General features: G+C 35.9%; 1 protein-coding gene across 1 annotated transcript in view; it reads left to right on the top strand.

The window, feature by feature from the left end:
- Positions 1-22,479, top strand: part of PGGT1B (protein geranylgeranyltransferase type I subunit beta) — a 55,572-nt gene that overhangs the window by 10,994 nt on the left and 22,099 nt on the right. Inside the window, exons 3-5 of the mRNA XM_065874550.1 lie at positions 8,561-8,628; positions 12,374-12,525; positions 14,107-14,239. Of these exons, the coding sequence (XP_065730622.1) occupies positions 8,561-8,628; positions 12,374-12,525; positions 14,107-14,239 (353 nt within the window). The remainder of the gene's footprint in view (positions 1-8,560; positions 8,629-12,373; positions 12,526-14,106; positions 14,240-22,479) is intronic.

The following is a 22,479-nucleotide window of genomic DNA, read 5'->3' as shown; positions in this document are numbered from 1 at the left end:
CGTCAGTCTTACATTTCTTTTCCCTTTTGGTGCCTAGAGCATTTTTGTGTTATCAACAGTTGTTGGACTGCTAAATTACCTACACCTTTTCCTACTTTTCTTCTTTTCTCTATTTTCACGTTTAGCCTAGAGCGTCCTCTGGCTCCTCAAATATTTTCTCATTCATAAGACATTTGCAGACTGCATAGAACATGCTTTCTGTAACTCTTAGCTCTGTATTTGTCCTACTTTGTGGTATCACATAAAATCTTAGGGAATTTAAAAATCTTAAAAGTGTTAAACAAAACCCAGAGACCATAAAGGAAAAATTTGGTAAATTTGACTAAATAAATATTTTTATATGTTATATAGGGAAAGATAAAGTTGGATAACTGATGGACTTGGAGGAGATTGTGCCAATATATATACCAGACAAAATATTAATATCCAAACTATAAGGAATTGTTAACGATAAAAAAAAGACACATTGCCATTTAGAAAATGACAAAATTTATGAATAGGTAGTTTGCAAAAGTACAGATAGTCATTAAATACATGAAAAGAGGATTAATGGATACTAGAAGTTAGGGAGATGCAATAGAAACAAGGATGTTAACATTTTTTATCTAACAAATCAATTTAGCAAAAAGTTTTTAAAAGTTTGTAGGAATGTGGGAAAAAGAGCACTTTAATATTCTTTTGGTGGAAGTAAAAATTATTGCAGCCTTTGGAAGAGCATTTTAGCAGTGTAACTTTTTATCCTCACATATTCTTGTGTGTGTTGTAATTAGTTAAATAATGGCCCCCAAAATATATGCCCATCCAGAACCTCAGGATATGACCGTATTTGGAATAAGGGTCTTTGCAGGTATAATTAAGGTTAGGATCTCAAGATCAGTGACTAGTGTCCTTCCAAGAGAAAGGAGAGGGAGATTTGAGACACAGAGGGGAAGGCCATATGAAGGCAGATGCAGAGATTAGAGTGATGGGTCCCCATGGTAAGGAACATCAGGACTCCCCACAGCCACCCAGAAACTAAGAGGGGGCATAAAATGGATTTTCCCTTAGAGCCTCCAGAAGGAACCAACCCTGCTAACAACTTGATTTTGGACTTCTGGGCTCCAGAACTGTGAGAGAATAAATTTCTGATGTTTAAAGCCACCAGATTTATGGTAAGTTGTTACTAACCTCAGGAAACTAATACATGTGTGCAAAAATCTGTATAGAAGAATGTTTTGGCATTGTTTGTTACAGTAAGAAATTAGAAACAAAATAAATATCCACCAAAAGTGAAACAGTTAAATGAACTATGGTTCAGTAAAGAGTACAGCCCAGTAGTAAAGTGACTGAGGTAGATCTATATATGTACCGACATGAAACTGTTCATCAAATATAGTTAAATGATAAATGCCAACATGTATGTACAGGGGTGTTTTGTTTTACTGATCTATTAACATCAATGTATAGGAAAAACTCTGAAAGCGTGCATAGACAGTCTTTGTGGAGGGGGAAGTAGATGAAAACAGAGGTAGGGGATGGCAGGATAAGGTACTTCAGTTTTATTCTATATATCTGCATTGTTTGAATGCTTAGAATAAATATGTTTCTGTATTAAAATTCAACTTAAAAAACTTTAGCTTAATCGCTCTTCAAAACACAACAAAAATAAAAACTAAACCCATTTATATGATTATACACAAATATCCATATTTTGCTACTGGCAGAAGCAATGCTGTACATTATTTAATATTTTGTAATTTTCAAAGACATCATCAAATTTGTTCTTCTCCTAATCTGCCTTCCCCAGAAGTGGAGAAGAAAATGAGAGGCAGAGTGATTAAGAGACTTGCCCGAGGCCATACACAGATGCAAAGTAGTAGAGTCAGACTGAAATCCCTGGCTTCTGACTCCAGGCCCCAGTGCTGCTTTACTGGTGAAGTATATAGGGTCCTAGTGGAGACTATCATGAATGGAACTTAAGTACATTATGAATATTTAATCACAATTAACTCTGGCCTTCCACTTAATTCCAGGGTTGTAAAGACCCTGTGGTATCCTAGTAATAAGTGTGTGGTCAGACCATTGGAGAGTTGGGGCCCTTCTCATCAATATCAGGAAGTATTTAGGAAACACAAGGGATCAGGCTGGGAATTTTTTGTTACCCTCTCTGATCAGGGACACAACCAGAGAATTTTGGAACTAGAACCAAACAAGGAATATTATAGTCCATCATTTTACAAATGAGGATATTAAGATCCAGAGAGAGTAATGATTTGTCCATAGTCATATAGCTAGTTAATGCTAGGGGCAAAATTAGAATACAGTTTTCTGTTTCTAATTTTCAGTTTTTCTAATACTAGTCCCATGCAATAGATGCTCTGTTTATCATGTATGTTTTTCTGTAAGATATGGATTTTTTCATGAGAACTCTGAGGCTGTCTTATGGTGATAAAGGAAAATAAATCTGTTATCTCTTCCATAACAGAGCTCATAAAACATTAGAATTAAGTGTTTGGAATGGTGGATAAGGTGGTTTAATATTAAAAGGTAAAATGTTTAATGATTTCAGTTTTTTAGTAGATTTCTCAATCAGCTTGTACCTTTTTTTTTAACAACATGCTGAAAATGTAAGTATAGTTTCATGTGGCTAAATTGAGCATGTTGCAGATTTTAGAAATTATAGAGCACCTGTTTGGGAAGCATTGTAGATCAAGAACTTTTTGCAAAGATAGTCTCACAGTGGTTGGTCGGTTGATGTCCCCAATTGCCCCTAGTCACATGTCTGGTAGGCTGTACTACAGGTCTTTTCACAGTCCACCTGCAATTCCAAATAATCAGTTTACCATTTGGTTGGATGAAACACTATTAAATTTCTAATCTCTATGAGAGAAAATCTCCCACCTGCCTTCTGTTTAATTGCCCTGTTCTAAAACTAATCTGTGAAATTTAGAAAATAGATTTTAAAAAACCCACTTTTTAAATTATATAATATTTTATGTACCTTGTCTGGGTCTCTCTTGACATCCTGAAACAGTTATGTAAGGTGTGTCCTTTTACTAGGAAACCTTGTGTTTCTTGAGACCTGTGAGGAATTACTTCTATAGCCATAAAATATAAACGTCCATTTTTACATTAAATCACCACATTCCTCTCTTGAATTCTCTTTGCTTATTGCAAAAACCTAACATTCAAAATGAGAATTAGAAAGTTAAGAACATGACCAAAACAAGTTTTGAACTATATTTAAGCAGCATGACCACCATTAGTAATATGATATTTTAGCCCAAGAGTTGTCCTTTATTAGAAGCACCTAAATATAATTTTTAATGTATTTTTATTTTATCATTCACAATAAAATTTTCTCCTAAAAGAGGGGAAACACATTTTCTTATGAAAAGCAAAATAACTCTGCTGATTAAAATGTCTTTTTAAACTCATTAAAGTTTTACATTCTACGGGTTTATAATCATTTTCTTTGCTTTTTAGAGAATATCTAAATGCATTGTCTTTGTGATGCTTGACATATAATTGGTGTTTATTTGAGCTTAGTAGTAAAATCCTAGGTTGTAAATGAGATATGACGCAGTCATCAAGCAGGAGTCAGCCTTGTAGCTTAATAATTGACTTTCATGTGCAAGCATGCAGATAAAGGGATTGTTTTCCTTATGGTTGATAGCTAAACATGTTATATTCTCTAATAACACATCCCTCTACGTGCTCACACATAAATACACATATATGTATTATATCCATCTGCATATGCACATTTTTGCTATTTTCCTTTTCTTTCCATAGACCCAGTTTCATTTTTTTAAAGTAATCTGGGGTTTTTTGATACATAGCTATCTAGACTGCTTCCATAAAACAAGGAAACTAGTTTGACTTTATGTATGCATTCACCAAATCAGTGGTTCTCAATTCTGACTGTGTATCAGAAAGGGATTATTTTTCTTTCTTATATATGATTGTTCAGGCCCTACTGTGAGAGTTTTGATGTGGGCCGAGGTTAGGACCCAAGAGCATCTATATTTTTCCAAACTGTACTTGATTCTGTTGGTCAGCCAGATCACACTTTGTTTGCTTCGTTACTACTGAATAGGAACACTAGATGGCGCTATCTAAAAACCTCCAAAGAGGGTTTAAACTATCCTGAATTTGCATGCAGTTGTAAATTTGGAATAAATTACATGTTTATATTTTAATAATTATCGTGAATAGGTAAGCTTACTAGAATTATAAAAGAACGCACAATAGCCGACAAATCTTGACAGGAACCAGAAAGAATGGCCTAATGAATTTTTTAAGATGATGATATGTACTCCATTTTGAAAATGGAAGAAAAGGTATTTTTATTTTAAAGAAACTTTCCTTGATAAATTGTAACAGAAGCTGTTAATTTCCTCCTATTTCACTTTTGCTAACATCTTATTAGCTCATGTTAAATGGTTACTATTTATTGAGCCTTAGTCACTGTGCCGAACACCATCTAAACATGCCCTTGAACCTTTAGAAGAACCCTGCTAAATATTGATTGTAGTATATTATTGTTCCTAGTTCAAAAATGGAGGGAACCAGCTCAGAGAGGTTGTTACTTGCCTATAGAACACAGTGCTAGCGAGAATAGGTTATTGAGTTTGATTCCAAGTGTCCATGCCACAGCTCCTAACCTTATGTGGTATTTTTGAGCATCAATATTTCTGCTACTTTTCAGAAAAGTTAATAATTTAAGTGATATAAAAACACAGAAATGAGCAAATAGAAATTCCATTCATTTATTTCTAAGGAAATAATTTCATTGAGAAACACATATTTATTAAACCCCTACTATATGTCAGCCTCTGTAAGGCTGACAGAGGCTAACTAAGTTACTTAGTTAGCCTAACTAACTTAGTGGGGGCTCCAGAAAGGCTTCCTAAGGGAAGTATAAACTCAGACCTGAAACATGGAATCAGAGCTTTCTTCCATCAAAAGTAGAAATAGGATTTGATTTTCATAGAAAACTATCAGCAAATCAGTAGCTTGAAAGGATAATGTTTAAAAAGGCAGTCTGAAGGAAATAAAACTGCTTGCAAAAATTTTAAGTCATAATAGGAAAACATTTTAGGCATCAGATCAAATATAGAGCCTAGGAAAATATACCTTTTGACGCTACCCCTCGCCCAATTAAAGATGGATTAAAACAAGTGACGATAAAAGGATAAAGGCACCCATGGCTTGGTAAGGAAGGGATAATTTAATTTTAGATTTTAAAAGTACAGTGTTACATCCAATTTGGAGTATTGGAAGGAGTATTAGGCAGAATTCTAAAGATGTTGCCCCCTCTCCCACCAAAATTCCTGTTCCCTGGTTATTTAATCAAACACTGAGTTCTACAGAATTTGCAGGTGAAGTTAAGGTTACTAATTAGCTGACCTTAAAATGTGGAGATTGTCGATGAGTGTTATACATACAGGCACAGTATAATCACATAAGCCCTTAGTAAAGAAGAAGGCAGAAGAGTCAGTCAGAGAACTGCAGATTAAAGAGGGAAAAAGAGAGATGCTGCAGAAGGGGAAGCCAGAGAGAGTCTAAGCATGAGGCGGATTTGAGCACCATTGCTGATTCTGAGATACAGGGGCCCAGATGCAAGAAATGGCAAGAGTGCCCTTTAGGAGCTAAGGGGGTCCCCCAGCTGACAGCTAGCAAAGGAATGGAGACCTTAGTCTTAAAACCATAAGGAACTTGATTCTGCCAAATAACTTGAATGAACTTGGAGGCAGATTGTTCCCCAGAGTCTCTAATAAGGAATGTAGCCCTACCAACACTTTGATTTTTAGCCTGGTGAGACCTGCCTTGGACTTCTGACCTTACAGAACTGTGAGATGATAAATGGGTGTTCTTTTAAGTTGCTAAGTTTGTAGTAATTTGTGATGACAACAATGACTAATAAAGAGAACAAAATTCACCTTTATTCATATTCTCCCACACAGTATTATTTTATTTATTCTCTTCCAGGCTTTGATGATAAGCCCACTTTGCCTAATTATAAACATAATACACATATATTTTTGTATCCTGCTTTTTCTTTTAACTTGAGCATATATATTTCTCTATGTTACTATGTAGTTTTCCCTAATCATTACTTTTCATAGCAGTATAATGTTCTTTTGAGTATAGTATGTTATATTTAACCTGTTGGATTTTTGTGTCACTTCAAAATTTTTACCATCATAATACTATAGTGAGTGTTTCTGTGCATATGACCATCTCATATTTGAAGTTACTGGAGTGGATTTTCAGGTGCATCATTACCAGTCAGAAGGTATGAGCCTTTGTATAACTCATTATATATTGGCAGGTCTTAAATGGCTTACCAATTTAAAATTCTTAAGCAAAGATAAAAGAACCATGTTCATCAAAATCGTTATCACCATTAGATAGCATTCTTTTTTAAATAATTTTTTTGTTAATGGGGGAAGATGCTTGGTGGAGAGTTTTAAATTTAGGGATAGTTTGCTAAATTACTCAAAGAATTAATGTATAAGCTACTATTCTAAGTATTTCGGGTGTATAAAGCTGAATAGTTTATAGTACCTGAAAACCAGTTATTATGATTAGTCATGTACCAGTCATAAGAGATATGAAGCTAGTTCCTCACCTCGGAACCTGTTTTTAAGTCAACTTGGTTTTTTTTGTTTTTTTTTTTTTTTGCGGTACGCGGGCCTCTCACTGTTGTGGCCTCTCCCGTTGCGGAGCACAGGCTCCGGACGCACAGGCTCAGCGGCCAAGGCTCACGGGCCCAGCCACTCCGCGGCATGTGGGATCCTCCCGGACCGGGGCACGAACCCGTGTCCCCTGCATCAGCAGGCGGACTCTCAACCACTGCGCCACCAGGGAAGCCCAACTTGGTTTTTTTTTTATTAGCAATGCATGTACAGTCTGTTGGTACTACATTCCTACCTTCTATTTTTATCATGCTGATTTTATAATAGTTCTCAAAACCATAATTATTTTCTTATTGTGGGTATGACCATTTTTTTCATTGATATTTTTAAATTTTTTTTCCAGCTTTCTGGAGATAATATTGACATATATAAATTTAAGGTGTACAGCATGATTATTTGATACACATATATACTGTGAAATGATTACCACAATAAGGTTAGTTAACACCTCCATTCCCTTTACATAATTGCCTTTTTGTGTGTGTGGTGATAACATTTAAGGTTTATTATTTAAGGTCTTAACTTCCAGGTATACAGTACTGTATTGTTAACTATAATCACCATGCTGTACATAACATTAAATCCCCAGAACTTATTCATCTTATAGTTAAAAGTTTGTACCCTTTGGCCAACATCTCTGCTGCCAGCCCTGACAACTACTATTCTACTCTCTATTTCTATGAGTTCAGCTTTTTTAGATTACACATATAAGTAAGAACATACACTATATGTCTTTCTCTGTCTGGTTTATTTCACTTAGCATAATGCCCTCAAGCCTCCTTCATGTTGTTGTAAAAGGCAGGATTTCCATCTTTTTGATGGCTGAATAATATTCCCTTGTGTGTGTGTGTCTGTTTGTGTCTGTGTATGTGTAACACATATGACGTTTTATCTGTATATAACTCACATTTTCTCTATCCATTCATCCATCTTTGGACACTTAGGTCGTTTTCACGTCTTGGCTGTTGTGAATAATGCTGCAATGAACGTGGGAGTACAGATATCTCTTTGAGATAATGATGTCATTTTGGGGGGGATATATATACCCAGAAGTGAAGTTGCTGGATCATGGTGGTTCTATTTTTAATATTTTGAGGAACCTCCGTACTGTTTTCCATAGTGGCTGCAACGATTTACATTCCCAGCAGTAGTCACAAGAGTTCCCTTTTCATGGATGTAGATATTTTCTTTGTTAAGTTCCCAGTTATATTCCATTGACATCTCAAAAAATTTTAGGTAGGAAAAATTATCAGTGTGAGTAAACACAGTTTGAATAACTAGAGACTAAGTGCTAACTTGCAGTGTTCTTTTGTACTTCAAAGCAAAGTGTTGGACTTAGAATGAAGGTCTAATACTAAAATACAAAGTACATATATTTTCTGTGACTGTAGAGCAGTTTATACCTTTACCTTGCTCCCCTGTAAAGAAGCCATGAGTTAAAGTAAAAAGGCACTAGATGGGACATTAGGTTTCTAGATCCTTTTATGTTGCTAACCAGCTATTACCTTGAACATGTCACTTAACATCTGGGCTTCTGCTTTCTGTTCTGTAACATGAGGGGTTGAATATGTTGATGACATGAAAATGGTCATTTAGGAAAAGTATGAAAGCATTTTGTACTCAGTGAGTTAGCCTTAAATTAAAGGTACCTGGTAGGAGGTCATTGTTTTGGTTTGGACTGGTTTGGAAATTAAATGAAGAAATTCCCATAAAGCTCCTAGAGCAGACATTCAGTGTTGCCTAGCATGAAAATGGAGACAGTGACAAAACTTTGGTACTAAAATACTCTGTTTCTGAGAGACTGTATAACTGAACTGCTTTAGAATCTGTACAAAAATAAGGTACATTTAAAATAAGTACATATTTTTATTTTCCAGGATCAAATCTAAATCGCTGTGGTTTCCGAGGCTCTTCATACCTGGGTATTCCATTCAATCCATCAAAGGTTAGTTCTCTTTGCATTAGGAGGAAGGAGGAGAGGGAGTGGAGAGATTTTAGTAAGAAATAAAACTAAGAAAGTAACAGAAAGAACCAGGCCTCCAAGTTTCAGTGTAGCTAAATACTGTCTAATAAACTGTCTGTTATGAACTAGAACTTTTTAAGGGAAAGCTATACCCACCTTACTTCTGGAAGAATGCACAGTATATAAAAGAACAGAAATTCCTGTTGTTAAAAAATTGTCTTTCTTACTATCGTGTGTGTGTGTGTGTGTGTGTGTGTGTGTGTAAAAATTATTGGTGATTTCTTGGAGAAAATGGAAATCACTCAAGAACATGATACTTGTTCTCTAAGAAACCAATGAACCATGTGTTACAGAAGGACTTTATATTTGGTTCACATTTCTTAGGAATGAAAGAGAAAGCTCTTGCTAAGCAGTGATTGGAGACCCAAGTAGTGATGAATTATGATGACCTTCCTGACGGTAGGCAGACTCTCTTCAGACTTATAGGCAGAGGCTTTGGTACCAGCACATGCAGGTATAGAAAGCAGTGAATCCTGACATATGAGAAGCTTTTTTTCTTCTTCAAAGAAGCAGACCCCAAACAAACTTTTGTAGGTGTTTCATCTGTGCATAAAATATTTTTCTACAATAGAAGGCAGAGCAAAACTTCATCATTTTGTGGAAAGAGACCTCACAAAATAGAAACTTTTTCCTTGATGGGGGTCAGTCTGCCTATATAATGGTTACAAGCCAATATCTGGCTACACTGAGTACATCAAGATTTATATCCCTTTCCAAGCTGAAGGTAAAAATGACATGTTGCCAATTTTTCCATACTCTGCTTCAAAATTTTGGAATAAATAGCAGTGATTTTGGAAAAGGTGACATGATTTGATAGAGGCACTGCTTCAACTTTCTTCCTCTGCCCATGCCTGTGTCAAAGTCATATGACTTTGCTAAGGTGTCTCCAATCATGTATGCCAGTTGCTTTTAACAGAGAATCTAGAAACTAAGGATCCATAAAAATTGTCCTTTTTCCCCATACATATAATACTTTCCAACTTAAGCCAGTCCTGAATAGAGGTAGCTCTCCATTTAGTCATAATGGACAGGATATCTAAAAGTCATGACACTGATAATAATGACCATTATACAGCACCATACCCTATACAGATGTATACTTAAACTTGTTGGGGTAAAACAGTTCTTTGATAACATTACTTTTAAGAGACAGCCCCCTTACTCCCCTCACCCCCTTCCAAGGCATTTTCGAAACAAAACGATAAAATGTAAGGAGAAAACATTTTTTGCCTTTGATTCACAGAGTCTCCTGAAACCCATTTTGGGCCCTTAATTCATCGAGACCCTGGCATTTTCTGGGGAAGCTAGGTCTCATTCCATTCTGTGTTGCATTAATCTGAATCTTGAGTGCTAGAGGGAGCTAGAGACTCTAGCTGGAATCATATAGGGCCACAAGGAGTTGTCACTTAGGGTGGTGGCTGAGAATCCAGGAGACAGATGAAGCCAAGAGAATCTGAGGAGGCACATATGATTTTTCAATACAGTATGTAAATAGTATCTTCGCTTTTTCGTCTGAAACCACCTATGGGCCATTCACTTACCTGAAACATGTCCAGGACCTTTAGTGGCCATAGAACACTTTTTGAGAAACACTAATGGATCTTCTCAGCCCCCTTTTCTCACTGTTTTCCTTCAACAAATCCCATATTCTCTATTAAATTATGTACTGTCCTTAACACATACTACATAGCCTGGAATCTTCCTTCTCTGCTTTCCTTTTACTTTTTCTTCTACCTGTAACGCCGCCTCTTCATCTGTACCTAACCAAGCTCCTCTTCTGCTGCAGAAAACAATCCTTTATCCATGTATTATTGTATCTCCATCATGACACATACAGCATTCTACTTTGTAGTGTACTTATTCAAGTAGCCCTCTTCTCCCTTCAAGGTTAAGGTCCACATTTGATTTCTGTTCGGATTCCCCACAGTGTTTTTAACATAGCAGATATTTAGTTTGAGTACGAAAAAATGAAATGTTACAGGATTTCTAAGAAGGCAATTATAAATGTGGAATAGGATATCCAGGAGTATTAAAGCTTGAGTTCTAAGGAGGAGCTCAGAATGAAAGAAATACCACAGTGAAAATTTGCTTGTCATATTTGTGAGACCATATAAGGAATTGTATATGTAAGGCTGGATAGGTGGGGTGAGTTCAAATTATAGAGGATATTGAACACCTTTGCAAACTTATTATGTGAAGAACTACAGAAGGTCAGTGAGCAGCAAAGTATTCTGATTAAGTCACTAGTGGTTTCAAGACCCTTGAGTTGTGACTCCAAAGAAGTAGTGGCCCTTTTGATATTTGCCTTGCACTTGCATCATCATCAGTAAGATAACTAGCATCTGTATAGACAGTAATTTTATTTAATCCTCACAGTAACCCTGTGAAAGAGGTACTAATATCTCCATTTTCCAGAATGAGAAAATGCAGCAGTGAGTAGTAGAGCCAGGATTTGATGCCTTACAGTAGTGTAGAAGTTAACATTTATTGTAGAAAGCAGAGGAGTCTGTTTTAACCAAAATCTTGGTACAAGCTTCATTTTAACTTTCTAATGTTATGGGCAGTTATTCTAGTATTTGAAGCAATTATTGATGAGCCCAAACTAAAACAGAAGGAAATCCTGTGAGAAAGATGAATTTAAAATACACTCTTATTCTATCAAAATTAAAACTTTCTTAAACTGAGAAATAGTACAATGTGAAATTTTACATTTTTTAAGTGAAATCATCTTTTTAAAATAACCAAACAGGATTGGCTATTTGAAAATAATTATAAAACTTTAAATGCTTTGTGTATTGCAGAATGTAAAGTTACTTGGTTTTACATTTTTACTTTTACTTTAATAAGTTTTTAAATTAATTTTATCTATGCCAGTGCCAGCTAGAGTCTACAGGATTTCCTACAAGGAGTCACATATTTTATAAACCTTAAGAGATGTTTGATAACTGTGGATAGTTTTGTTGAAACAGTCAAATCAGTGAAACTAATCTAATAAATATTCTGGTTATATGAGTTTCCTAGTTTGACTCCCCAGCTCTGCCTGGGCAATTACTAGTCTAACAGTCTTCACAAAAGACTTTTTGCAATCATACTCATTTGGTAATTTAAACTTTAAAAATTAGATTGTTTTATTTCTAGAGAATTTTTCAATATTAGTATCTGGAGCTCTTCTTTGCATTTTTTTGTCATTCTAAGTGTTAATATTATTAGAGACTCAAATAATTAAACCATATGAGAATAGAATAATGTTTTTCAACTGTATTGTTTTGTAGGATTTTTAAATGGTGATCACTACTGTGGTATTTAATTTGAATTTGCACAGCATAAAAAATAATTATTTCTACATGCTTTTCTAACTTTATAAGACTTAAATTATAAGTGATATGGTTGGTCAAATAGGAAGTTGAAATAATATGGCTTATTTGAATATCAAATCTACTTCCATAAACTTGAGGATAAAATTGAAAATTACGTAGCCTGGAAAGTATTCAATAATACTTACGTTGAGACATACACGAAATTGAGTTTTGTTTGTCTCTATCAGATGTCTATGCAAATCAGTATAAACAACATTTAATTTTACTGTTTACTAAAACCTTGTCAAATTGCATAATGAAATAAGATCTCATTTCAGTTTTCTAATTAACATTATTAATTTTGAATCTAGAATCCTGGAACAGCTCATCCTTATGATAGTGGCCACATAGCAATGACCTACACTGGCCTTTCATGCTTAGTTATTCTTGGAGATGACCTAAGCCGAGTAAATAAAGAAGCTTGCTTAGCAGGCTTGAGAGCCCTTCAGCTAGAAGATGGAAGGTATGGGTCATTCTTTGTTACTTGTCTTTTTTTTTTTTTTAAGAAAAATTATTTGGAATTAAAAATAGATATAATACTATACTAGAATTGTAGAGTTTATCATAAACTCTTATTAGAACCACCTAAAGTTCACTGTATACATACGGTTTAAGTGCCTAATCAGTGAAATATTTCTTATGTGAATGAAAATAAAAGTAATCACAATAACAATTCCATTTTTTCTTAGTTCATTTTTCTTTTTTTTAAAGGCGATAATAGATCCATAAATAAATGGTTTAATAGTTTCAGGATTAGGATCTACTTTAATTTACATTCTGGGTAAAAAAAACGGACATTTTGAAGCAGATATACATTTAATCTAAACTTTTATGCCTTAAGACATAGTGATGGGGGAAAAAGGGATGAACACAGAATATTATTATAGTCTAGTGTAGGTAGTTTCTGTGATATTATTAAAGGATAGAAAAAGTAGTGAGTTCATTAATATTTGATGGTTTGAGTGGTGTGTCTAACAAAAAAAAAGTTTTAAGGTGAAACATTTTTTTTAAGTTTAGGAAGTGATAAAGCAGTAGTGATGCTATCTAAAGAAAAGACTTTGCAAACAAATCCTGCCACGTTGTTATTGCTGTAGCCCATCTACTGCTGTGTCTATTTTCCTGTCAGTATTTTAAAAACACTGCTGTTGATGAGGGGAAAATTAGTGGAAACATATAAGGTAAATTGACATTAATTGGAAATACTATAAAACTAAATATTTACCTCAGCAAGTACATGTGACTAATTTCTCAATAATTCATTATAGTCTTTGGTCACTGCTATCTTATCCTTATTTATAAATAAAAGAATAGATATGAAATACAAACTATTATGTACTTCTCTAAAACTAATTAAATATGTGAAAATTAAAACAATATGATCGGGGCTTCCCTGGTGGCGCAGTGGTTGAGAGTCCGCCTGCCAATGCAGGGGACGCTGGTTCATACCCTGGTCTGGGAGGATCCCATGTGCCGCAGAGCGGCTGGGCCTGTGAGCCGTGGCTGCTGGGCCTGCGCGTCCAGAGCCTGTGCTCCGCAACGGGAGAGGCCACAATGGTGAGAGGCCCGCGTACCACAAAAACAAAAACAAAAACAAAAACCAATATGATCAGTTAATTAATGGTTATCTATATATACATTGAGAAGAAATTTCACATAAGCAGAACTTGGGCTTGAGAATTTCTTACTACCCAATAGGGCCCTGCTACTTTTTCTGCTATTAATTCTCAAGCCACTGTGCCATAGCTTTCCATGGCTGAGAGCAAAGAAACTTACTCTGAGTGGTGGCATCTGGGAAAGAGTAACTGTGGTAGTATGTTAAGCTACCCAGAAATTGAACTTGGGAGTACAGTGTTGATTTAGAGATAGTTTTATATTATTCAAATTAATAGTCCTTTATTGAATAATACAAGTAGTATATGGTTTTTAAATCTGTATTTAGTGATAGCTTTTTCTGTGAGTGAAGACATGAAGTAGGTGTTTCTAACTAACCCCCCTACAAAAAAATAAATTATAGTACAGTAAATCATATGGTTATTATTTTCAGTTTTTGTGCAGTACCTGAAGGCAGTGAAAATGACATGCGATTTGTATACTGTGCTTCCTGTATTTGCTATATGCTCAACAACTGGTCTGGCATGGATATGAAAAAAGCCATCAACTATATTAGAAGAAGTATGGTGAGTTATGTTGATAAATTGACTCTTTGTTTTAAGTTATTACTGCTGATATATGGGGGCTGGGGCATGCCTCATCTCTTCTAGCAATAATTTGGAAATAAGGATAATAAGATTGCTTTCTGGGTACATCATATATCAGAATAGCCATTTAAGAATAATATTCAAGGGAAGTTTGACTCTTTAGCCATTAAATTTTAAATGTAATCTGATTGTGTCCAAAGAAACTGTCTTTAGCAGAAAGAGATTAGTCAGCCTTAGAAGCAAAAAATAGTAAAATCTCAAAGGCAAATGTTGATAACCTATCTTAATAGGGATCATTGGGAAGTCGCAGCCAAGCATAAAGGAGAATTACAGTGCCCTTGGTGAGATTATTCCTGTATTGGGTGTGAGGTGTGAGTTCCTTAAGCTATTTTGACTAGCAAGATTGACTGGGCTGACAGTAGATTTTTGGATCACTTTTGGTTTCTTAATACTTTTATGTGGGTTTTTTTTTTACTCTAAGGTTTATTTTAAGGAGAATATCAAGTAGAAATTTTATTCTTTCACACAATACAATTTAGTCTTTTTATCAACAATAGTAAGGAAAACTTAGTTTAGTCTCAGCCAGAACTATCCTTTGCTCTACTTTTTAGTCTCTCATATACAACCAGAGAAATAGAAGTGCTGCTTCCCAGGTCTATTTTACTTCCTAAATATGAAATTTTTATAGATTAGAATATTTTAGGCTGTTAATTCAACTTTTACTAGTCCATATTTCAGAACAAAAATGTAAGTTCTTAGAGGAATGGAGTTATTTTTAATTGAATGTGTGAATGTGAATCAGATTTTATAGAATCTATAATAGCACAGGTTTTTAAAAGCCTGTGGAGGCAGAAAGACGAAACCTTTAAAGGAGTTTTAACATCTTTATTGGAGTATAATTGCTTTACAGTGGTGTGTTAGTTTCTGCTTTATAAAAGGAGTTTTAAGAGGAAAGGAGATTTATGTTATAGACAAAAGTGGGAGATATACATTTTGGCATGAATATTGCAGAAATAACACCATGTTCTTCTCAGTGCATTGTATTTGGAGATACAACATGTTGATTTGCTCTATTATTGGTGATGTTAACTTTAATCACTTGGTTAAGGTGGTGTATGCCAGATTTTCCTCTGTAAAGTTAGCATTTTTCCCTTTGTAATTATTTAGTATCTCATGGTGAGATACTTGGAGACTGTATAAATATCCTGTCCCTCATCAAACTTTTCCACTAGTATTAGTATGCATTGATATTTTCCAACTCCATCATTCATTCTGTAATTATCAGTTAAAATTCTACAGTTATGGAAAGCTTTCCCTTCACCTTTATCGACTTAATTTATTTATTTAATTTAAACAGGCACTCTAGATTCTTGTTTTACTCAATGGGTTATTATCTGTAACTATCATTATTTATTTTGATGCTGTCCCAGATTCAGCCAGCAAAAACCCCTTCACCCTGTCAGCCAGCAAAAACCCCTTGTGCCCTTTTGGTATGTCCCCTTCATTCTTTGAGCACCTCCTTGTCTTCTGGTACAAGATATTCCAGGTTCATAGTTTAATTTCCCAGCCTCAGTTCTGAAATTGGTCATTTCTTCAAGGAGTTCTAGTTCTTATTGGAGGGTGATGTTTAGAAACCACGATTTGGGCACAAAATGTGCTTATTGATACTTATTGATATCACTGCTTCTAGCCCCTCTCTCAGAGGTAGGAAATGTATATATGTATACGCAGACATCCCCCTTACACACTTATACACATCTATATCTTTTTCTCTATCAATCAAAAACCGTGAGTTCACACTAATACCTCAAATTTTAATCCAATACCACTAGGTTCATTTTAACCTTCCTTTTTTCATTTGTAACTCCCTTCTCAGAGAGTGACAAACCTGTCTACTATTATCCAGAATGCATTGGTTCTTTTTGTTTAGCGCCTGAAGGTATATAGTCAAAATGTTATATTTAAGAAACACTTGAGTTACTTCTTTTATTCCCTCCACCCCCAACCTTTAGTTTGTTTATGTTAATTTATTTGAAATAAAGTTGTTTATTTGTTTCTGTTTGGATTCTATTTTAGGATTCCCCCCAACTTTGTTGATTTTATTTCTTTAATATGTGAAATATTAACTCGGTTTTGAAAGTCATAACTATACAAAAAGTTATATTCAGAGATGTGTAACTCACAGGGCTTCCTGTTCCTTCTATCTCCACCCCCTTCCTAACTCCCATGTTTACCACCTTGTTCCCATTCACTCTGTAGGTAAACGTTCTCATTAGTTTTTGGTTAGGCCTCCCTGTACTTCTTTTTGATGAACAGATATGTACATTTTTATTTCTGCTTTCTTACTCAAAAGAGTACTTTTTTCAGTTTGCTTTTTACATTTAACAATATAGCTTGAAAACCACTCTATATCAGGTCATAGAAATTTTCCTCATTTCTTTTTTAACAGTTTTGTAGTACTCCATCATGTGCACATGTCATAGCTTTTTCCAACTCTTCTGTATATAGGCTACGTATTTTCCAAATGGGAACAGTGTTGAAATTCATACCTTATACATGTGTACTTATGTATTGTTGGGGATATAACTTCAGAATAAATTCCTAGCAGTGGAATTGCTTAATCAAAAAGTAAATGCATACGGAGGGATTGGTTCAAGGTGGCGGAATAGAAGGACATGCACTCACTCCCTCTTGCGAGAGCACCAGAATCACAACTAACTGCTGAACAGTCATCGACAGGAAGACACTGGAACTCACCAAAAAAGATACCCCACGTCTAAAGACAAAGGAGAAACTGCAACGAGACGGTAGGGGCACAATCACAGTAAAATCAAATCCCATAACTGCTGGGTGGGTGACTCACAAACTGGAAAACAATTACACCACAGAAGTCCACCCACTGGAGTGAAGGTTCTGAGCCCCATGTCAGACTTCCCAACATACGGGTCCAGCAATGGGAGGAGGAATTCACAGAGAATCAGACTTTGAAGGCTAGTGGGATTTGATGCCAGGACTTTGACAGGACTGGGGGTAACAGAGACTCCACTCATGGAGGGCACACACAAAGTAGTGTGCACATCAGGACCCAGGGGGAAGGGGCAGTGACCCATAGGAGACTGAACCAGACCTACCTGCTAGTGTTGGAGGGTCTCCTGCAGAGGTGGGGGGAGGCTGTGGCTCACCGTGGGGACAAGGACACTGGCAGCAGAAGTTCTGGGAAGTACTCCTTGGCATGAGCCCTCCCAGAGTCCACCATTAGCCCCACCAAAGAGCCTGTAGGCTCCAGTGCAGGGTCACCTCAGGCTGAACAACCAACAGGGAGGGAACTCAGCCTCACCCATCAGCAGACAAGTGGATTGAAGTTTTAACTGAGCTCTGCTCATCAGAGCAAAACCCACCTCTACCCACCACCAATCCCTCCCATCAGGAAGCCTGCACAAGTCTCTTAGATAGCCTCATCCACCACAGGTCAGACAGCAGAAGCAAGAACTACAATCCTGCATCCTGTGGAACGAAAAACCACATACACAGAAAGATGGACAAAATGAAAAGGCAGAGGACTATGTACCAGATGAAGGAACAAGATAAAACCCCAGAAAAACAATTAAATGAAGTGGAGATAGGCAACCTTCCAGAAAAAGAATTCAGAATAATGAGAGTGAAGATGATCCAGGACCTCAGAAAAAGGATGGTGGCAAAGATCGAGAAGATGCAAGAAATGTTTAACAACAACCTAGAAGAATTAAAGAACAAACAGAGATGAGCAATACAATAACTGAAATGAAAAATACACTAGAAGGAATCAATAGCAGAATAACTGAGGCAGAAGAACGGATAAGTGACCTGGAAGACAGAATGGTGGAATTCATTGCCACGGAACACAATAAAGAAAAAGGAATGAAAATAAATGAAGACAGCCTAAGAGACCTCTGGAACAACATTAAATGCACCAATATTTGCATTATAGGGGTCCCAGAAGGAGAAGAGAGAGAGAAAGGACCCACGAAAATATTTGAAGAGATTATAGTCTAGAACTTCCCTAATGTGGGAAAGGAAATAGCCACCCAAGTCCGGGAAGCGCAGAGTCCCAGGCAGGATAAACCCAAAGAGAAACATGCCGAGACACATAGTAATCAAATTGCCATAAATTAAAGACAAACAAAAACTATTAAAAGCAGCAAGGGAGAAACGACAAATAACATACAAGGGAACTCCCATAAGGTTATTAACAGCTTATTTCTCAGCAGAAACTCTACAAGGCAGAAGGGAGTGGCATGGATATTTTAAAGTGATGAAAGGGAACAACCAACAATCAAGATTACTCTACCTGGCAAAGATCTCATTCAGATTCGACAGAGAAATCAAAAGCTTTACAGACAAGCAAAAGCTAAGAGAATTCAGCACCACCAAACCAGCTCTACAACAAATGCTAAAGGAACTTCTCTAAGTGGGAAACACAAGAGAAAAAAGGGACATACAAAAACAAACCCAAAACAATTAAGAAAATAGGAATATACACATTGATAATTACCTTAAATGTGAATGGATTAAATACTCCAACCAAAAGACACAGGTTCACTGAATGGATAGAAAAACAAGATCCATATATATGCTGTCTACAAAAGACTCACATCAGACCTAGGGACACATTCAGACTGAAAGTGAGAGGATGGAAAAAGATATTGCGTGCAGTGGAAATCAATAGAAAGCTGGAGTAGCAATATTTATATCACATAAAATAGACTTTAAATTGATGAATGTTACAAAAGACAAGAAAGGACACTACCTAATGATCAAGGGACCAAAATCCAAGAAGAAGACAATAACAATTATAAACATATATGTACCCAACATAGGAGCACCTCAATACATAAGGTAGATGCTAAAAGCTATAAAAGAGGAAATCGACAGTAACACAATAATAGTGGGGGACTTTAACACCTCAGTTACACTAATGGACAGATCATCCAGACAGAAAATTAATAGGGAAACGCAAGCTTGAAGTGACAAAATATACCAGATAGATTTCATTGATATCTTTAGGACATTCCATCTGAAAACAGCAGGTTACACTTTCTTCTCAAGTGCACATGGAACATTCTCAAGGATAGATCACATCTTGGGTCACAAATAAAGCCTTGGTAAATTTAAGAAAATTGAAATCATATCAAGCATCTTTTCCAACCACAACGCTATGAGATTAGAAATAAATTACAGGGAAAAAAACCCATAAAAAACAAACACAGGGAGGCTAAACAATATGTACTAAATAACCAAGAGATCACTGAAGAAATCAAAGAAGAAATCAGAAAATACTTAGACACAAATGACAACAAAAACACGATGATCCAAAACCTATAAACAATCTAACCTTACACCTAAAGGAACTAGAGAAAGAAGAACAAACAAAACCCAAAGTTAGTAGAAGGAAAGAAATCATAAACATCAGAGCAGAAATACATGGAATTGAAACAAAGAAAACAGTAGCAAAGATCAATAAATCTGAAAGCTGGTTCTTTGAGAAGGTAAACAAAATTAATAAAACTTCAGCCAGACTCATAAAGAAACAGAGGGAGAGGATGCAAATCAATAAAATTAGAAATGAAAAAGAAGTTACAACGGACACTGCAGAAATACAAAGCATCATAAAAGACTGCTACAACCAACTCTGTGCCGATAAAATGGACAATCTGGAAGAAATGGACAAATTCTTCAAAAGGTACAACCTTTCAAGACTGAACCAGGAAGAAATAGAAAATATGAACAGACCAATCACAAGTAATGAAATTGAAACTGTGATTAAAAATCTTCCAACAAACAAAAGTCCAGGACCAGATGGCTTCACAGGTGAATTCTATCAAACATTTAGAGAAGAGCTAACACCCATCCTTCTCAAACTCTTCCAAAAAATTGCAGAGGAAGGAGCACTCCCAAACTCATTCTACTAGGCCACCATCACCCTGATACCAAAACTAGACAGAGATCTACCAAAAAAAATTACAGACCAATATCACTGAGGAATATAGATGCAAAACACTCAACAAAATACTGGCAAACAGAATCCAACAACACATTAAAAGGATCATACACCATGATCCAGTGGGATTTATCCCAGGGATGCAAGGATTCTTCAGCATACGCAAATCAATCAATGTGATACGCCATGTTAACAGATTGAAGAATAAAAGCCATATGATCATCTCAATAGATGCAGAAAAAGTTTTTGACAAAATTCAACACCATTTAGGATAAAAACTCTTTAGAAAGTGGTTATAGAGGGAACATACCTCAACATAATAAAGGCCATATACGACAAACCCGCAGCAAATATTATTCTCAATGGTGAAAAACTGAAAGCGTTTCCTCTAAGATCAGGAACAAGATAAGGATGTCCACTCTTGCCAACTATTATTCAACATAGTTTTGGAAGTCCTAGCCACGGCAATCAGAGAAGAAAAAGAAATAAAAGGAATCCAAATTGGAAAAGAAGAAGTAAAACTGTCACTGTTTGCAGATGACATGATACTATACACAGAAAATCCTGAAGATGCCAGCAGAAAACTGCTAGAGCTAATCAATGAATTTGGTGGAATTGCAAGGTACAAAATTAATGCACAGAAATCTCTTGCATTCCTAGACACTAAAACGAAAGATCAGAAAGAGAAATTAAGGAAGCGATCCCATTCATCATTGCCACAAAAAAAATTAAATACCTAGGAATAAACCTACCTAAGGAGGTAAAAGACCTGTACTCAGAAAACAATAAGACAGTGATGAAAGGAATCAAAGATGACACAGGCAGATGGAGAGATACCATGTTCTTGGATTGGAAGAATCAATATTGTGAAAATGACTATACTACCCAAAGCAATCTACAGATTCAATGCAATCCCTATCAAACTACCAATGGCATTTTTTGTGGAACTAGAACAAAAAATCTTAAAATTTGTATGGAGACAAAAAAGACCCCGAACAGCCAAAGCAATCTCAAGGGAAATAAACGAAGCTGGAGGAATCAGACTCCCTGACTTCAGACTATACCACAGAGGTACAGTAATGAAGACAATATGGTACTGGCACAAAAACAGAAATATAGATCAATGGAACAGGATAGAAAGCCCAGAGATTAACCCACGCACCTATGGTCAACTAATCTATGACAAAGGAAGCAAGGCTATACAATGGAGAAGAGACAATTCCTTCAGTAAGTGGTGCTGGGGAAACTGGACAGCTACATGTAAAAAAATAAAATTAGAACACTCCCTAACACCATACACAAAAATAAAATCAAAATGGATTAAAGACCTAAATGTAAGGCCAGACACAATCAAACTCTTAGAGGAAAACATAGGAAGAACACTTCGACATAAATCACAGCAAGATCTTTTATCACCCACCTCCTAGAGTAATGGAAATAAAAACAAAAATAAACAAATGGGACCTAATGAAACTTAAAAGCTTTTGCACAGCAAAGGAAACTATAAACAAGACGAAAAGACAACCCTCAGAATGGGAGAACATATTTGCAAATGAAGCAATGGACAGACGATTAATCTGCAAAATATATAAACAGCTCATGCAGCTCAATATTAAAAAAACAAACACCCCAATCAAAAAATGGGCATAAGACCTAAATAGACATTTCTCCATGGAAGACATACAGATGGCCAAGAGGCACATGAAAAGCTGATCAACATCATTAATCATTAGAGAAATGCAAATCAAAACTACAATGAGGTATCACCTCACACCGGTCAGAATGGCCATCATGAAAAAGTCTACAAACAATAAGTGCTGGAGAGGGTGTGGAGAAAAGGGAACCCTCTTGCACTGTTGGTGGGAATGTAAATTGATACAGCCGCTATGGAGAACAGTATGGAGGTTCCTTAGAAAACTAAAAATAGAACTACCATATGATCCAGCAGTCCCACTACTGGGCATATACCCTGAGAAAACCATAATTCAAAAAGAGACATACCCCAATGTTCATTGCCGCACTATTTACAATAGCCAGGACATGGAAGCAACCTAAGTGTCCATCAGCCGATGAATGGATGAAGCAGATGTTGCACATATATACAATGGAATATTACTCAGCCATAAAAGGAAATGAAATAGAGTTATTTGTAGTGAGGTAGATGGACCTAGAGTCTGTCATACAGAGTGAAGTAAGAAAGAGAAAAACAACTACCGTATGCTAACACATATATATGGAATCT

Source organism: Phocoena phocoena, chromosome 3 (genome assembly GCF_963924675.1).
Source record: "Phocoena phocoena chromosome 3, mPhoPho1.1, whole genome shotgun sequence".
NCBI lineage: Eukaryota > Metazoa > Chordata > Mammalia > Artiodactyla > Phocoenidae > Phocoena > Phocoena phocoena.
Note: the sequence above shows the minus strand (reverse complement) of the source record. Positions and strands in the feature narration are given on the sequence as shown.